This window comes from Hemitrygon akajei, chromosome 12 (assembly GCF_048418815.1).
Source record: "Hemitrygon akajei chromosome 12, sHemAka1.3, whole genome shotgun sequence".
Taxonomy (NCBI): domain Eukaryota; kingdom Metazoa; phylum Chordata; class Chondrichthyes; order Myliobatiformes; family Dasyatidae; genus Hemitrygon; species Hemitrygon akajei.
In genome coordinates, this window is record NC_133135.1 from 109,389,868 (window position 1) to 109,408,340 (window position 18,473).

The 18,473-nt window shown below is 48.0% G+C and overlaps 1 protein-coding gene across 2 annotated transcripts in view; it reads left to right on the plus strand.

Moving 5' to 3' along the window:
• Nucleotides 1-12,674, plus strand: part of ttc9b (tetratricopeptide repeat domain 9B) — a 117,916-nt gene extending 105,242 nt beyond the window's left edge. For both annotated transcript variants that reach the window (XM_073063847.1, XM_073063848.1), the window contains 2 exons: nucleotides 8,974-9,156; nucleotides 12,440-12,674. In XM_073063847.1, coding sequence (XP_072919948.1) covers nucleotides 8,974-9,156; nucleotides 12,440-12,534 — 278 coding nt within the window. In that variant the 3' untranslated portion in view covers nucleotides 12,535-12,674. The remainder of the gene's footprint in view (nucleotides 1-8,973; nucleotides 9,157-12,439) is intronic.
• Nucleotides 12,675-18,473: the final 5,799 nt, after the last annotated feature.

Genomic DNA, 18,473 nt, shown 5'->3' on the forward strand with positions numbered 1-18,473 from the left:
GTAGAAGATGTCTGTTTGAATGGCTGCTAGCTGGACTGCACGGTCTTTCAGCATGTGACCCGGTATATTAGCGGACCTCACTGCTTTACGTTTGTTGACCCTGGTTAGGGTCGTCCTCACATCAGCTGTGGATATCCCCCATCTATGTACTTCTCTTAACTGTTACAATCGAACCCACATCCACCACTTCTGCTGGCAGTTTGATCCACGCTCTGAACAAAGTATTTCATAGAAACATAGAAACATACAGCACAATACAGGCCCTTCGGCCCACAAAGCTGTGCCAGACATATCCTTACCTGAGAAATAGCCCTCTATTTTTCTGAGCTCCATATACTGTCCAGGAGTCTCTTTTAAAAGACCCTATCGTATCCGCCTCCATCACTGTCATTGGCAACCTATTCCACGTACTCACCACTCGCTGTGTAAAAAGTCCTGGGAAAAAGCCTCTGACTATCCACACGATCAATGCCTCTCATCATCTTATACACCTCTATCAGGTCACCTCTCATCCTCCGTCGCTCCAAGGAGAAAAGGCCGAGTTCACTCAACCTGTTCTCATAAGGCATGCTCCCCAGTCCAGGCAACATCCTTGTAAATCTCCTCTGCACCCTTTCTATGGTTTCCACATCCTTCCTGTAGCGAGGTGACCAGAACTGAACAGAACATTTCCCCCTCAGGTTTCCCTGAAATATTTCACCTTCCACCCAACCTCTGTGGAGAAAGACTGCTTGCATTTACTGTATCCATCATAGGGTGGAGATATAGGAGGTGTAAGCTGCTTTTCCCCTCCGCTGGTCTACAGCTCACCCTTGGGCAGGGTGTAGCATCTGCTTAGCCCCCCGATCAAGGTTATGTGAAGTAATGGGAGCAGGTGGTGGATGGTCATATGAGCAGCCGGTGCATCTCACAAGTCTTGGTGATACCACCAGTAGATGGGTGCCTCTCTGACTGGAGGCTTGTGGGTGAGTAGCGTGCCACAGGGTTCGGTGCTGGGTCCATTGTTGTTTGTCATCTGTATCAATGATCTGGATGATAATGTGATTAACTGGATCAGCAAATTTGTGGATGGCACCAAGGTTAAGAGTGTGGCCAAGTGGTTAAGGCATTGGTCTAGTGATCTGAAGGTCGTGAGTTCGAGCCCCAGCCGAGGCAGTGTGTTGTGTCCTTGAGCAAGGCACTAAACCACACATTGCTCCGGTCCACCCAGCTGAAAATGGGTACCGGCAAAATGCTGGGATAGACTGGCGTCCTATCCGGGGGTGGGGGGAGGGGGGAGTCTCGTACTCTCAGTAGCTTCACTCACGGAAACCGGCCTAGGCATGAGCCTATAAGGCTCGGCACAGACTTTATCTGACCAAGGTTAAGGGTGAAGTGAATAGAGAGAAAGCTCTTTCAGAGCTTGCAGACGGATCTGGGCCAGCTGGAAAAATGGACAGAAAACTGGCAGATGGAGTTTTATTCAGACAAGTGTGAGGCTTTGCAGTTTGGTAGGAACACCCTGGGGTAGGGATCTTACACAGTGAACAGTAGGGCATTGAAGAGTGTGGTAGGACAAAGGGATAGGGTCATCGAGTCATAGATCTGGGAATACAGGTCCACAATTTATTGAAATTGGTGTCACAGGGAGATAGAGGCATAGAGAAGGTTCTTGGCACGTTGGCCTTCATAAATCAAAGTATTGAGTACAGGAGATGGGATGTTATGTTGAAGTTGTATAAGATGTTGGTGAGGCCTGATTTGGAGTATTAGGTGAAGTCCTGGATCAGGTCAATGGGAGTAGGCAGTTTCAATGGTTTGGAGTGGACTAGATGGGCCAGATGCCCTGTCATGTGCTGTACTTCTCTGTGACTTTATTGTATATCTTTGTTGTACTCTGAATGCCTGCATGACAATGACTTCCGGGGTAGTAAATGGTGACATATACATACTTTGATAATACATTTACTTTGAACTTTGAAATTTTTAGTTGTATATTCAGCAATTACATTTGCGATTCAGCCAATATTATTTTCTTTAGCCTGAAGCCATTAGCATCACATTGCTCTCTGATGCTAAAGACACAATCTGGTGTCTATTAGGATGCAGAGAAAAATAATTTGCGAGCAGGAACCGAGGGGTGGGAGAGGTGGCATGGAGTCTGCTCGTTGCTGTGGAGACGGGGAGAGTAAGTTAGCAAGAAGAGAGGCACGTGATGGGGCTTGGATCACTGAGTGAGGCAGGCACAATATTTGGCTCCAAACTGCAGCATTTAATTCCTCAGCCTCAAACACACTCTAAACCCGAGAAATCCGAAGCTATTTCTCTGATAAAAACTGTTCTGTGTTTCAAGAACACAAGAGATTCTGGAAGTCCGGAGTAACACACACACACACACACACACACACACACACACACACACACACACACACACACACACACACACACACACACACACACACACACACACACACACACACACACACACACACACACACACACACACACACACACACACACACACACACACACACAATGATGGAGGAACCCAGCAAGCTAGATAGCATCTACTCTGCCTAATTGTTTGTCAGTCTTTGCTTGGGCCTAACTTTTCACTGATTCATCATACTGTGAATTCCCACAAGAAAATTAACCCCACGGAGCCTTCTTGGCTGAAGAGGTGGTGCTGAGGGACCAGGTGAGATCATCCGTTAGGTGAACTCCCAGAAACTTGGATCTCCTAACTCCACAGAGGAGCCGTGTATATGCAGTGAGGAGTGGTCACCCTGCACCTTCCTGAAGTCCACAGTCGTCTCTTTAGTCGTGGTAAATGGTGACTTATACATGTGCGTAATAAACTTATTTTGAACTTTGATCTACGGAGTCGAATGTTTCGGGCTGACAGCCTGCGTCAGGATTGGAAAGAAAGGGGGCAGAAGCCAGAATAAGACAAATGGTGGCGGGGTGGTGGGGGGAACCCTTCCAGCCCAGTGAGCTGCAGCCACCCAGCCATTTAACCCAAGCCTCAACACAGCTCTGTCTGTCGTGGTGGTGTGGTGGGGCCCGGTACCTGCATCTGGACTCTGGAACAAGTGGCCCCGGGTTTGAATCCGGCCGGCTCCTTGCACGCTTTCCATCCGTGCTGGGCTGGGTTGAGTGTCGAGCTAGCAACTCGGCCTCGTAAAAAACAGACAAAAATACTAGAGTAACGACAAGGTTGCCGCCTGAAACGCTGAAGAGGAACGTACACACTCCTTAAAGCGGACATTGGAAGTGAACTCTGAACTCTGAGCTGTAATGGCGTCATGGTGACCGCTAGGCTACCTGATCCCTTCTAACCTCTATTTCAAGAAGGTAGAACTGGAATTGAGTGGCTGGAGTGCGATGGCAGCTGGAGCGGAATTTACAGTTAAACTGGTGGAAATTCTATATTCAAATTTATTGTCAAGTAATTGCATGTATCCAGAATTAAACTTTGTTATTGAGATATGGTGTGGAACAGGCCGTTCCAGCCTCACCAGCCAGCAATTCCTGACTTAATCCTAGCCTAATCATGGGACAATTTACAATGACTCATTAATCTACCAAGCGGTAGGACTGAGGGAGGAAACCCACACGTCACGGGTTGAACGTACAAACTCCTTACAGGCAGTGGCGGGAACTGAGCCTGGGTCACCGGTACGCTACTGTGCTGCCAGTACAGAATTGTAAAATAGTCTATTCAAAGTCCGAAGTAAATTTATTATCATAGTACATAAATGTCATCATGTACAACCCTGATGTTCATTATCTTGTGGGGATTGTCAGTAGATCTATAGAATGGGGGCCAGGTTACCGAGCCTCTCGCTTAGTCTGTCCAGGACTGCTGCAGGTTCTTCCTCTTGCCCCCTTGGGGCTGGTATGAACTCCCCTGGGATGACCAGGGGTGCGCCGTACACCAACTCGGCCGACGGCGGCTTGTGTCCCAAACCATCCAGGTGCAGTAAGCGGACAGCTCGCTCGCACCGTGAGAGTCCGGAAGACTTTATGAGCAAGGCTTTGAATTCTGTATATTTGCCATCTGCTGGGGGAGACTGTATGAACTCCTCAACCTGGGCGGCTGTCTCCTGGTCAAGAGAGCTCACCACGTAGTAGTAACGTGTGTCCTCCGAGGTTATCTGCCGAATGTGGAATTGGGCTTCTGCTTGTTGGAACCAAAGGTGAGGTTGCAGCGTCCAGAAGCTTGGCAGTTTTAACGAAACTACATGAACAGATGCGGCGTCGTTCATCTCCGGTCCAAATATCGTTTGGGCCGTCGGGGTCGCCAATTGTAGCGGTGTGCTACACGCAGCGCTGAAATTACCACACGGAGTCGGTAAACTGCAGTTGAAGAAGATTTTATTCGAACTTCGCGGCTTCGCTTTAAAGCCTTCCTGATGCCGCCCTCCCCGGGCGGGAATGCTGTAGGGGGCACGTACTCACAGTCCCGTCCCGCGCGGGGGCTTTTCCCCTTGCTGGGGAAGCAGTCTGGAGCCCTCTTTGGGACTGGCCTCGATGCCGGCGCACGCCGCTTTGTGAGCCGGTTCGAGTGCGCTGGCAAGTGGGTCACCACAATACAATCAATGGAAGAACGCCCAACTTGGGCGGTCAATCAGGGTGCAGAAGACAACAAACTGTGCGAATACAAACCCCCCCCCCCACAATAATAAATAAATTAATTAATAAACAATAAATATCAAGAACATGAGATGATACAAATCTTAGTAATGATTTACAATAACTCAGGCTGTTGTCCAAATCTCTCTGGTTCACTGCCATGCTTGAAGGACTAACCTTCTTACGTGGTCTGATCATAGATTCAAAAAGTTCAAAGTACATTTATATGTCACCCTATATTATCCCGAGATTCGTCTCTTGTGGGCATTCACAGTAAATACCAAGAAATACAACAGTATCGGTGAAAACCTGCAACAAAGACCGACAAACAACCAATGTGCAAAAGATGTCAAATTGTGCAAACAGGAAGAAGGAAACCTGGGTCTGGAGCCACACAACCTCTCACTCAACGTCAGTAAAACCGAAGAGCAGGAAGCTGGAGGTCCATGAGCCAGTCCTCATTATGGGATTTACATAAGAACATAAGAAATAGGAGCAGGAGTCGGCCATCCGGCCCATCGAGCCTGCCCCACCATTCAATAAGATCATGGCTGATCTGTCCGTAAACTCAGCTCCATCTACCTGCCTTTTCCCCATAACCCTTAATTCCCCCACTATGTAAAAACCTATCTAACTGTTTCTTAAATATATTTAGTGAAGAAGCCTCAACTGCTTCCCTGGGCAGAGAATTCCACAGATTCACCACTCTCTGGGGAAAACAGTTTCTCCTCATCCACATCCTAAATCTTCTCCCCTGAATTGTGAGGCAATGTCCCCTAGTTCTAGTCTCACCTACCAATGGAAACAACTTTCCTACTTCTACGACATCCACCCGTTCCCCTCTATCCACTGCACTCATTACGTTCTCCAAGAACTCCCGTAGTTTGTCAAACAGGGCCTGCCCTTTCTGAATCCATGCTGCGTCTGTCTAATGGAACCACTCCTTTCTAAATGTTTCGCTATTTCTTCCTTAATGACAGCTTCAAGCATTTTCCCGACTACAGATGTTAAGCTAACTGGCCTATAGTTGCCCGTCTTTTACCTACATCCTTTTTTTCTCAAAAAGTGGCGTGACATTTGCTGTCTTTCAATCCGCCGGGACCTGCCCAGAGTCTAGAGAGTTTTGATAGATGATTACCAACGCATCTACTAGAACCTCGAGGCCCCATGTGACACCTAGGCACTAAGGGTTCAGACGACGTACTATAACCTCCACCAATTCCTTCAGCACCCTGGGATGCATCCCATCAGGACCAGGCCCTCTAGTTTGCTCATCACTATCTCTTTAGTGACGGTGATTTTAACGAGGTCCTCACGACCCATTTCATACATAACATCCTTCCTTGGCATATTAGACGTGTCCTCCACCGTGAAGACCGACACAAAATAGTCGTTCAATGCCTCAGCCATTTCCTTATCACCCAATATCAACTTCCCCTTCTCGTCTTCCAAGGGCCTACGTTGATTTTAGCCACCCCCTTCCGCTTAATATATTTATAAAAACTTTTACTATCTGTTTTTATATTTTGTGCTAATTTACTTTCACACTTTCTCTTCTCTTTCCTTTTTTCTTGCTTAGTTGTTCTCTGTTGTTTTTTTAAAGTTTTCCCAGTCCTCCGGTCTCCCACCACTCTTGGCGACTTTGTACACAGGAGCTTTTAATTTGATACTATCTTTTATTTCCTTAATTATCCGAGGCTGGCTCTCCCACGCTTGAGGCGGAGAGTGCCAGTAATAAATTATTATTTCAGAGGCTCTGTCCTGGGCCCAGACCCAACAATCAGCTGACTGATAGTTGCCTGCTGAGTTCGGTGGCAGTTAGGGACAGAGAGTTATCACCAGCGATTGTCAGTTCTATGAATAAACCAGTTAGCTTCAAACTCTTGAGTGTAAATGACACCAACAGATTGCTCTGGTTACGTAGCTTAGCCAAGAAATCACACCATGCCTCTACTTCGGCGAAGGCTAAGGAAATTTGCATATCCCAGTGCTTACGGTTGCATCACAGAAAGCATCTTATCCGCTGCGTCGTGGCTCGATATGGTAGCCGCTCCGCCCATGACCGCAAAGGACCGCCAGGAGTCGTGAGCGCAGGCCAACAAGCAGCCTCCCTTCCTTTGACTCCGTCTCCTCTTCTAGTCTCCTCAGGAAGGCAGCCAGTGTAATCAGGGTCCTCGCTCCTCTCCCCCCGAGACAGCTTCTACCCCACGGCTGTCAGACTCCCGAATGGACCGCGTGTACGCTAAAGACGCATTGCCTGCTTCTTTCTTCTTTGTGCCTGTTGGCTTGTCTATTGATTGGTTGAGATACAGCGTGGAACAGGCCCTCCCGGCCCCTGGTGCTGCGCTCCCGAGTAACCACCCAGTCTACTCACAGGGCAATCTCCAATGACCAACGGCAGAGAAGATCCTCGCATTCCACGGGGATGCAGATTCCTTACAGGGGGCCAGAAGGCCTGTTTCTGTGCTGTAATGTCCTATGGTTCTATGGTACGACATCGGAGCTGAACCCCGAACACATCCTTTCTTAGATAAGAGGCCCAGAGCTGCTCACGATACTCCAAGCGAGGCCTCGCCAGTGCCTTATGAAGCCTCGACATTACATTCTTGCCTTGATGAAGGGTTTCGGCCCGAAACGTCAACCTTCACTCCCCTCCAGAGTTACCACCTGATTTACTCAGTTCCTCCATTTTGTGTGTGCATTGCCCAAATTTCTAACACCGGCAGAATCCCGTGTCAGTGCCTTGTACTGCGTCGGTTAGTTATTGCCACGTGTACTGCGATAGAGTGAAAACCTGCTCATACAGATAAATCATTGCACAGTGCATTGAGCTCGAGTAAGGTAAACCAAGAGTCCACCTTATCATAGGAGAGGTCCGATCAGGACTCTGATTACAGAAGCTGTCCCTGAGCCTGGCTGTGTTGATGGGTATCTGAGTAGTCAGGGCATCAAAGGTTATGGTGAGAAGGTGGGGGAATGGGACTAAAGGGGAGATTGGATCAGCTCATGATGAAATGGCGGAGCAGACTCGATGGGCCGAATGGCCGACTTCTGCTCCTTTGTCTTATGGTCTTATGTTGTTGCTTTCAGGCTCTTGTATCTTCTGCCCCATGGGAGAGGGGGGGGAGAAGAGAGAGTGTCCAGGTGGGAGGGGTAAGTAGGTGCTACACCTTGCTCAAGGGTGACCTGCAGCCTAGCAGAGAGAGGGAGCTCCTTACACCTCCTTTGGTAGAGACTTCTGTATCTCTACCGCACCACACAAAGGATTATTCCACCCACGCTAGCGCAGTGGTGGGAATCGAACCTGGGTCGCAGACGCTGTAACGTTTTACATCGCCATGCCACCTGTGTTCTCGCGGATGTGACGGTAAATTCAGATAAGCGTGAGGTGCTGCGCCCTGGTGGGGCCAGCGCAAGCAGGCGGTACACAGTGAAAGGCAAAGTCTTTATCAGTGTCGCTGAGCAGAGAGGTCTTGGCATCCAAGTTCATAGCTCCTTGAAAATGGCTACACAGCTCACAAAGGTGGTTAAGAAGGCTTATGGAATGCTTGTTTTTATTAGTCAAGGAAGGCATTGAGTTCAAAAGTCAGGAGGTTATGTTGCAACTTTATAAAACTCTGGTTGGGCCACACCTGGAGTATTGTGTAGAGTTCTGGTCGCCCCACTACAGGAAGGATATTGAGGCTATGGAAGGGAGCAGAAGAGGTTTACCAGGATGCTGCCTGGTTCAGAGGGCCTGTGCTGTCACGAGAGGCTGGATAAACTTGGGTTGTTTTCTCTGGAGTGTCGGAGGCTGAGGGGAGATCTGAGAGAGGTTTATAAGATTATGAGAGTCAGAGATAGAGTGGACAGAGAATATCTGTTTCCCAGGGTTGGAATGTCTAATACCAGAGGGTATGCATTGACGGTGAGGGGGTAGGTTCAAGGGGGACGTGAGGGGTAAGTTTTTTACTCAGAGAGTGGTGGATGCCTGGAATGTGCTGCCTGGTACGGTGGTAGAGGCAAATACATTAGAGGCTTTTAAGGGATGTTTGGATAGGCTTATGGATGTGAGGAAGATGGAGGGACATGGACATGGTGTAGGGAGGAGGGATTAGTGTTTGGCTGTCTTTCATTTGTTTATTAGCTGGTTCGGCACAACATTGTGGGCCGAATAGTTCCTGTGCTGTACTCTTCCATGTTCTATGATCTTTCCTTGGACTATTTGTCTGGGGTTTGGACCTTAACCTGCTTCCAATGAGAGGGTTGCCCTCTGAACCCCAGCTGATGGAACAGAGGGTGGCTGCTGAGGGACTGTGGAGGGACCTCCCTCCTCCAAACTCCCAGAATCTGACTCTGTTTCCCTCGTTCCTTTGGCAGCCTGCCTCCTCCAGTCGGAGCTCGTGAACTATGAACGGGTGAAAGAGTATTGTCTGAAAATTCTCGGGAAGCACAAGGACAATTTCAAAGCCATGTACAGAGCAGGGATCGCCTTCTACCACCTCGGCGACTGTGAGAACGCACTGCAGTACCTGAAGGAAGCCAAAGACCGGGAGCCGACAGGTAAGCACAAAATGGCTCAGGCCAATCGGCCCGCAACGTCTGTGCTGAACACAGTGCCGAATTAAACTACATCACTTCTACCTGCCCCTAGACTTTATTCTTCCACTCCCTACATATTGATGTGTCTGACTCAAAGTTTCTTCAATGCCACTAACTGTGGCAGTACATCCCGGGCCCCCACCTCTCTCTCTCTGTGAGAAACCTTGTCCTGAGTGTAGATCACAGGACATTACAGCCCTTCGGCCCACAATGTTGTGATGACCTTTAAACCTACTCTTTCAATCTAACCCTTCCCTCCTACATAACCCTCCATTTTTCTATCATTCATCTGCCTATCTAAGAGTTTCTTAAAGGTCCCCAATGTATCTGCCTCTACCACCACCCCCTGGGAGGGTGTTCCCCCTGTGTGAAAAGCTTACATCTGATATCCCCCCACTATACTTTCCTCGCATCAGCTTAACATCATGTCCACAGGAAATAGCCATTCCCACCCTGGGAGAAAGATCTCTGGCTGTGCACTCGATCAGAATCGGAATCAAATTATGCTTCTCCTGGTAAGAAATGCCCCCCCTCATTTCCTTTATTCCCCACTCTGACCTTTTACTTCTTCTCATTTGCCTATCACTTCCTCCTGGGTCCCCTCCTCCTTCCTTTTCTCCTATTGTCCACTCTCCTCCAGCCCTTGACCTTTCCTACCCTCCTGGCTTCACCCACCACCTTCCGGCTAGCCTCCTTCCCCTCTCCCCCCTGCCCTCCACCTTTTTATCCTGGGACCTTTCTCCTTCCTCTCCAGTCCTGAAGAAGCGACCCAGCCTGGAGCTTCAGTTGTTTATTTATTTCTGTAGATGCTGCCCGACCTGCTGAGTTTCTTCAGCATCTTGTGTGTGTTGCTTTGCTTCTGCAAACGCTTGTCAATCTGTCCCTAGGAAACCTCTCCAATAGTTTGTCCACCACTGACCTAAGACTCGGTGGTCTACGGTTTACAGGATTATCCCTATACCTTTCTGGAACAAGGGAGTAACACTTGGCACTCTCCAGTCTGCTGGTACTCCTCCTGTGGCCAAAGATCATTGCCAATGGTGCAGAAATCTCTCCCCTCCCTTCCTATATCCAGGGGTATGTCCACCTGGATTACTTACCTCAGTGTTCTTCAGAAGTTCCAACGTCGCCTCTTTCTTACCCTCAACACGCTCCAGCACGTTAGCCTGTTCCATGCAGACCTCAGTCTGAACAAGCCCCTCTCGCTGGTGAATCCCGAAATAAAGCATCCATTAAGGACCTCGCCTATCTCCCCCATCCCCAGGCACATTTCCCTTTTTTATCCCTGATTGGTCCCTCCTTCCCTCTGGCTGCGTGTCCATGTAGAACAACCTGGGATTTCCCTCAATCCTACTTGCCAAGGAATTCTCATGATTCCTTCTAGCTCCCTTATGTCCTTCCTAAGCTCCTTCCTGGCTAACTTATCATTCTCAAGTGCCCTATCTGATCTTTGCTTCCTGAACCGTACGTATGCTCCCATTTTTTTTCTGTTGTTCCTTTACCCGTCTTTCTTCTCCTGGTCTCAGTGGGACCAACCTATTCAGAACCCCACGCAAGTGTTCCCTAAGCAACCTCCATATTTCTGTTGTGTATTTTCCTGACAACATCTGTTCCCAATTTATGCTCCCAATAAGACCATAAGACGTAGGTGCAGAATTAGGCCATTCAGCCCATCGAGTCTGCTCCACCATTCTGTCATGGCTGATTTATTATCCCTCAACCCCATTCTCCTGCCTTCTCACCATAACCTTTGACGTACAACTAATCAAGAACCTATCAAACTCTGCCTTTAAATATCTCCAATGACTTAACCTCCACAGCCATCAGTGGAAATAGATCCCACAGATTTGCCACTCTCTGGCTAAAGAAATTCCTCCTCATCTCTGTTCTAAATGGACGTCCTGCTATTCAGAATCAGGTTTATTATCACCGGCATGTGTCGTGAAATTTGTTAATTTAGCAGCAGCTGTTCAATGCAATACAGAATATAGAAGAAAAAAATAATAAATAACTGGGTAAATCAATTGAATAGATTGGTGGTGGCATCCGTCGGTCTCGAGAGGCCATGGATCTGCGCCTGGAGTTTCCAGGGCGCAGGCCTGGGCAGGGTTGTATGGGAGACCGGCAGTTGCCCAAGCTGCAGGCCTTCCCCTCTCCACGCCACCGATGTTGTCCAAGGGAAGGGCACTAGGACCCAAGCAGCTTGGCACCGGTGACGTCGCAGAGCAATGTGTTGTTAAGTGCCTTGCTCAAGGACACAAACACACTGCCTCAGCTGAGGCTCGAACCAGTGACCTTCAGGTTACTAGTCTGATGCCTTGCCCACTAGGCCACGCGCCAACACTGAATAGATTAAAATCATGCAAAAACAGAAATAATATATATTTAAAAAGTTAGGTAGTGTTCATGGTTCAATGTCCATTTAGGATTGGATGGCAGAGGGGAAGAAGCTGTTACTGAATCGCTGAGTGTGTGCCTTCAGGTTTCTGTACCTCCTCCCTGATGGTAACACTGAGAAAAGGGCATGCCCTGGGTGCTGGAGGTCGTTAATAATGGACGCTGCCTTTCTGAGACACCGCTCCCTGAAGATGTCCTGGGTACTTTGTAGGCTGGTACCCAAGATGGAGCCAACTAAATTTACAACCCTCTGCAGCTTGTTTCAGTCCTGTGCAGTAGCACAACCCCCCACCCCCGTACCAAACAGTAATGCAGCCTGTCAGAATACTCTGCTCAGCCAGTCTCTTCTGAGGCTGTTCCCTCTCCTCCTCCGTAGGAAACCTCGTCTCAACATCCACTCTATCGAGGCCCTTCAATATTTGATTGGTTTCAGTGAGATTCCACCCCCCCCTTCACATCAGAGAATCCAGACCCAGACCATCAAACGCTCCTTGTATATTAACTCTTTCATTCCTGGGATCATTCTGATGACCCTCTGGACCTTCTCCAATGCCAGCACATCTTTTCATAGACGAGGGGGCCAAAACTGCAAGTGTGGCCTGGCCAGTGCCTTATGAAGCCTCAGCATTACATCCTTGCTCAATGCCATTGTGACAAGCCGTCCCACGATTAATTACTTTCCCCGTACAGGCCATTCCTGTTCTTGTCCTTGACTATGATGAAGTTCAGGGAGTCTCCAAAGTGCTCCGGCACCAAGAGGTCCCTCGCCTGGCCAGGTTCATTGCCTTGTTTCCCAGTAATGAGTCTGGTTCTGCAGTGTGCCCCGTCCATTGTGTTCTCTCCACAGATACAAACGTGTTCCGATATATTCAGCTGACGGAGATCAAGATGAACCGGTCCAACCAGCGGGAGCAGGAGGGCTACAAGGAGATGGTTGGCTAACGGAACGTGACGCAGCCGCAAACGTTCTTTCCGGCCGGCACTGCATGGATCTAACTTCGACAAAAAGAAACGTCAAACTTCGGGGCCTCTGGTTTCAAAACAAGATATCTCACTGGTGTTTCTGGGGTGGTGGGTGATGTCTGGAGGCTGGGGAGGGGGTCAGTGGGGCAGGGGAGGGGGCTGCATCCATATGGACGTTAATAACTTGTACCAAATTGGGGATTTTGGTGTTCACCTCTGGATCTGCCTTGCAGAAACGTGGAGGTTGTTCAGGGGGGTCCGGATAGGTTTGTCCCACTGAGACAGGGAAAGGATGGAAGGGTGAAGGGGCCATGGTTGACAAGACAGGTGAACACTTAGTCATGAGGAAGAAGGAAGAATACTTAATGCCGAGGAAGCAAGGATCACTTAGGGTCCTTGGCCCATCCAACAGCCTACCACAGTCCATGACCAGTTTCTGCAGGTTGGGGGTCTCCCATTCATTCATGAGCATGGGACCCTGGAAAACAGCCGCTGCACGTTGTGTGTTCAAGCCCCTGCTCGGAACTCGAGCACAGCTGGGACTGAGGGAATGCTACTCACCCCATCTGATCTTGCCTCCTGGACAAGGTCCCAAGGCCCTCCCTGTTCTCTCAGGCAGATGTGAAAAATTCCAGAGTGTATTTTAGAAAACACTGCATGTTCTCTTATGCAGAGAACATAGGATCTGGTTCTGATCTTATAAGCATTCGTGGGATCTTGCCGCCCACATTTTGGCTGCTATGTCTCCTACACCACCACCACACTGACTGCCCATCGTGAGGATGCCAGTGGGACGTGCTTCAGGGTGTCCTGTGTGAAAGGCAATGCAAGTCAGTCCCCCTAGCTGGTGGAGAGCTCATCAGAGGCGTTGCTGCTGAGGTGAGCGGTTGTGGAGTGTGGAGTTCCCCGTGCATGCCGCGACAGCAGTGGTCCCAACAACTTTGTCCAAGATCCCCGAGCTGCTTGAACTGACCTCACATGTGACCAACACGAACTTTTACTCCACCCCGTCCCAAGTAAAGAAAGTCTGAAGTGTCACATGCAGACACACACACACACACACATTCTCACACACACACACTCACACACGCACACACACACATTCTCACACATACACACGCACACACATTCTCACACACACACGCGCGCACACACACACACACACATACACACACACGCATGCACACATTCTCACACACACACACACATGCATGCATACACATCGTCGCACACACACACGCACGCGTGTACATGTGCATGCGCACACAGAAGTACACTCATACGCAGATGGACACACACACATATAGACACATATATGCACACACAGACACACATTCTCACACACACGCACGCGTGTACATGTGCACGCGCTCACAGAAGTACACTCATACGCAGATGGACCCACACACACATGTAGACACATACATGCACACACAGACACAACAAAAAGCGCTCATGTGTGCGCACACACTCATTCACACACCTACAGACACACTCACAACGCAGAGTACCTTTTATTATATATTTATTGAGATGCAGTTGCCCCACCCGCCCTGATTTAATTCTCGCCTAATCACGGGACTGTGGCAGGGAGGCGGGGCACCCGGTGGAAACCCACACGTCACGGGGGAGAACGTACAAACTCCTTACAGGCGGTGGCGGGAATTGAACCCGGGTCGCCTACACTGTAAACCGTTGTGCTAACCACTACGCTGCTGTACTACCCTATAAGCGGCTTATTACACGGCTAATCTAGCTATCCATTCTTCGAAGAAATGTAACACACAAACATTAAAAAGTGGCTTAAGTAGTAGTAGTTATCTATTCTGTTGTAACTGTGAACAAAGTCACTGGAGAGACTCTGAAGCTAGTGGATATGGAAGCCTTTATTGCAAAATAATGTGTATACAGGCAGCATATTGAGACACTCTTGGAAGAAGAGTCCAGCCTGACCCAATATTACATGACATTTTTATATTGCAAAGATCAAAGGTAACAACAGGGTAATTCAATAGTTACAGTGTCCCTACAATGCTTCCTTTGAACTACATACAGTTTTCAAACACCTCCTTCTTTGCACCCACTCCAGACACCCAAAGTGAATGTTAATTTCCACCGACTCTCGGCCACATTCATTCTTTGTTTGTGATTGAGCCCAACCTGCAGCTCCAGGAAGCCCATTGTTCTGAGCTGTGTATTAAATTCAATCTGCGATCCACATTCAAAACTGAAGATTGGTTGCTGGTGAAGTTAATATTTGCTATATACACTAACTCCACAACACAGCCTAACAGACATACACAAACACTGATACACTCATTCCCATATGCCTACACTCGCATAAGTGATGTATGGAATAGTGGTCGCCTATCCCTTCTAGAACTGTTTCAGTCTGGACACTCCCAGAGCCTCTCTGCCTGCCTCTACACAGTAATCACTGCAAGAAGTGGTGCTTTGCACAGTGGAGGTCCTTCTATAAATGAAAGAGTTTAAATTGCTGCCCGTCTTCCGGTAACACAGAGAGTAAACGTCAGGAGTGCTGAGGAACAAAACCATGAAACTTTATCTGAATTGAAACCCCAAATTTGCCCTCTTTCAGACTGAGGTAGCGTGTGGACCCAAGATACAGGAAGCAGTTGGTTCCAGAGGTTTAACTTGCCACATATGTTAAGCAGATGTAAAGTTCCTCCAACACACAGCCGGCACCCCCCCTCCCCACCCCTCCTTAATTCCAGAGCCTCCAGCAACTTCACACACCATATCCCCTTAAATCTTGCATTGAAACTATTTCCTTTCCAATTGCAATGTTGCTTCTGCTGATAACAATCATGGGAATTTGAATATCAACTTCTCCCTAAAAGTTCAAATGGTTGAATGTTGTCACTGAACCCTGGCCAATGAGGGTGAGCTCCCGAGACAGCTCTTCCCCACCCCCTTGACTCGGAATGGGCTGCCCCACTCGATGCTGATTGGAGGAAAATGGTGATTGCCAATTCATGACATCATCCCTGGCCTATTCAATCAGAAAGGTGGGTGAGCAATATAAATCTGATTGTGTAAGATTTTTATTCAGGATGTGATATCCCAGAATGTTATGCTTTTAATAAAGCACCTAAAGTGATCAACGTTGAATATTTTGCTGTGATAATTTAAGTTTGATTTTTTTTCACATCTGTCTGATTTAGTAGAAATGATGCCATTGGAAGGGGTAAATTCATCGTTGAAGATCACCCAGTGGCCACACGATTAGGTACCTCCTGTACCGAACAAAGTGGCCTCTGTGGGTACAGTACCTTCGTGATCTTCTGCTGCTGTAGCCCATCCGCTTCAAAGTTCGATGTGTTGTGCGTTCAGAGATGCTTTCTGAGTTCAAGTTTACTAGTCATCGACTGTGCATATATCTAACCAAACACAGCGATGTTCCTCCAGACCACGATGAACCCTCAAACCATAAATCACGCACAGAACAAAATATTACCATAAATAAGTGGGTAAAACATAGTTTAGAAAGTGCGTAGTGAATAGCGTGGGTGAACAATAAATAGTAAACAGGTTGGTAAACAACAACACACACAAAATGCTAGTGGAACGCAGCAGGCCAGGCAGCATCTATAGGGAGAAGCACTGTCGACGTTTCGGGCCGAGACCCTTCGTCAGGACTAACCGAAAGGAAAGATAGTAAGAGATTTGAAAGTAGTGGGGGGAGGGGGAAATGCGAAATGATAGGAGAAGACCGGAGGGGGTGGGGTGAAGCTGAGAGCTGGAAAGGTGATTGGCGAAAGGAATACAGAGCTGGAGAAGGGAAAGGATCATAGGAGGGGAGGCCTCGGGAGAAAGAAAGGGGGAAGGGAGCACCAGAGGTAGATGGAACGCAGCAGGCCTGACGAAGGGTCTCGGCCCGAAACGTCGACAGCACTTCTCCCTATAGGTGCTGCCTGGCCTGCTGCGTTCCACCAACATTTTGTGTGTGTTGCTTGGATTTCCAGCATCCGCAGATTTCCTCGTGTTTGCGTTGGTAAATGGTGGACAGCTTACTGTCTTAGTCACCTGTGTCCTATTACCCAGTCTGGTAGTTCTAGTCCTGATGTTCCTCCAGCTCCTTCCTGATAGAAGTGGTCACTGTCCCCTTCCTGTCAGCTTGAATCAGTCAGGGCTGTTGACCTCTCTAATTAACAAAGTGTTTTACACCTACAGAATTGCCATTCGCTGGACTTTTTTTGTGCATTTTGCACCAATCTCTGTAACCTCTAAAGACTGCTGCGTGCGTGAAAATCCCAGGAGATCAGCAGATTCTGAGATACTCAAACCACCCTGTCTGGCACCAACGATCATTCTGAAACCAAAGATTTCAGAATCTTACCCTATTCTGATGTTTGGTCTGAACAACAACTGAACCTCTTGACCATGTCTTCGTGCTTTTTTGCATTGACTTGCTGCCACACGATTGGCTGATTAATGAGCAGGTGTACCTAGAAAAGTGGCCGCAGATTCGAGCAATATGGCACCTGAGGGTGGTGAGAGTGGGGAATGAGTTCCCAGAGCAACTGGTTGACGTAGACTACACCTTTTTTAATTGGTAAAATCGGGTTACTGAGGTACAACGAAAATGTTTGTTTTGCATGCCATCGATACAGATCAGCGCATTGAGGAGACAATGACGGAACGCAGAGTGAAGTGTTACAGTTACCAAGAAAGTGCAGTGTAAAGTTCAAAGTAAATTTTACTGTGAAAGAATCTACATGTCACTATATCCCTGAGAGTAATTTTCTTTCAGGCACTCACAGTAGAACAAAGAAAAACTGCACACGAAGATGGACAAACGACCAATGTGCAAAAGAAGACAAACTGGACGAATACAAAAATACATAATAGGTACATACATAAACAGCTAGACAGACAGACAGACAGGCAGACAGATAGACCACAGATAGACAGGTAGACAGACAGACACACAAGTAAACAGACAGACAGACAGACACATAGGCAGACAGACAGATAGACAGGTAGACAGACAGGTACATGGACAGACACACAGGTAGACAGACAGATAGACAGCCAGGGAGACAGATAGAGAGACAGATAGGTAGACAGACAGACAGATAGACAGGTAGACAGACAGGTAGACAGATAGATAGACAGATAGACGGGTAGACAGATAATATTGAGTACAGGAGATGGGATGTTATGTTGAAGTTGTACAAGATGTTGGTGAGGCCTAATTTGGAGTATCGTGTGCAGTTTTGGTCACCTGCCTACAGGAAAGATGTAAATAAGGTTGAAAGAGTACAGAGAAAATTTACCAGGATATTGCTGGAAATGGAAAATTTGAGTTATATGGAAAGGTCGAATAGATTAGGATTTTGAACGTAAAAGATTGAGAGGTCTACGAAATTATGAGGACTTGATAGGGTAAATTAAAACAGTTTTTTTCCACTGAGGTTGGGTGGGACTACAACTAAAATTCATGGGTTAAGGGTGAAAGGTGAAATTGTTACGGGGAACACGAGGGGAAACTTCTTCATTCAGAGGGTGGTGAGAGTGCGGAGCGAACTGCCAGTGCAAATGGTACGTGTGAGCTCGATTTCAATGTTTAAGCGAAGTTTGAATAAGTACAAGGATGGTAGGGGTACGGAGGTCTATGGTTATTGGGAGTAGGCAGTTTAAATGGTTCAGCACAGACTAGATTGGCCAAACGGGCCGTTTCTGTGGTGTACTTTTCTATGACTCTGTGACTATATTTAGAACGTACGTTGTAGAGTCCTTGAAAGTGAGTCCAGGCAGACAATAAGTTGCAAGACCATCATGAGGAAGATTGTGAGGCCAAGGGTCCATCTCATCATGCAGGAGGTCCATTCAGTACTCTGATAACAGCGGGATAGAGGCTGTCCCTGAGCCTGGTGGGACGTGCTCTCAGGCTT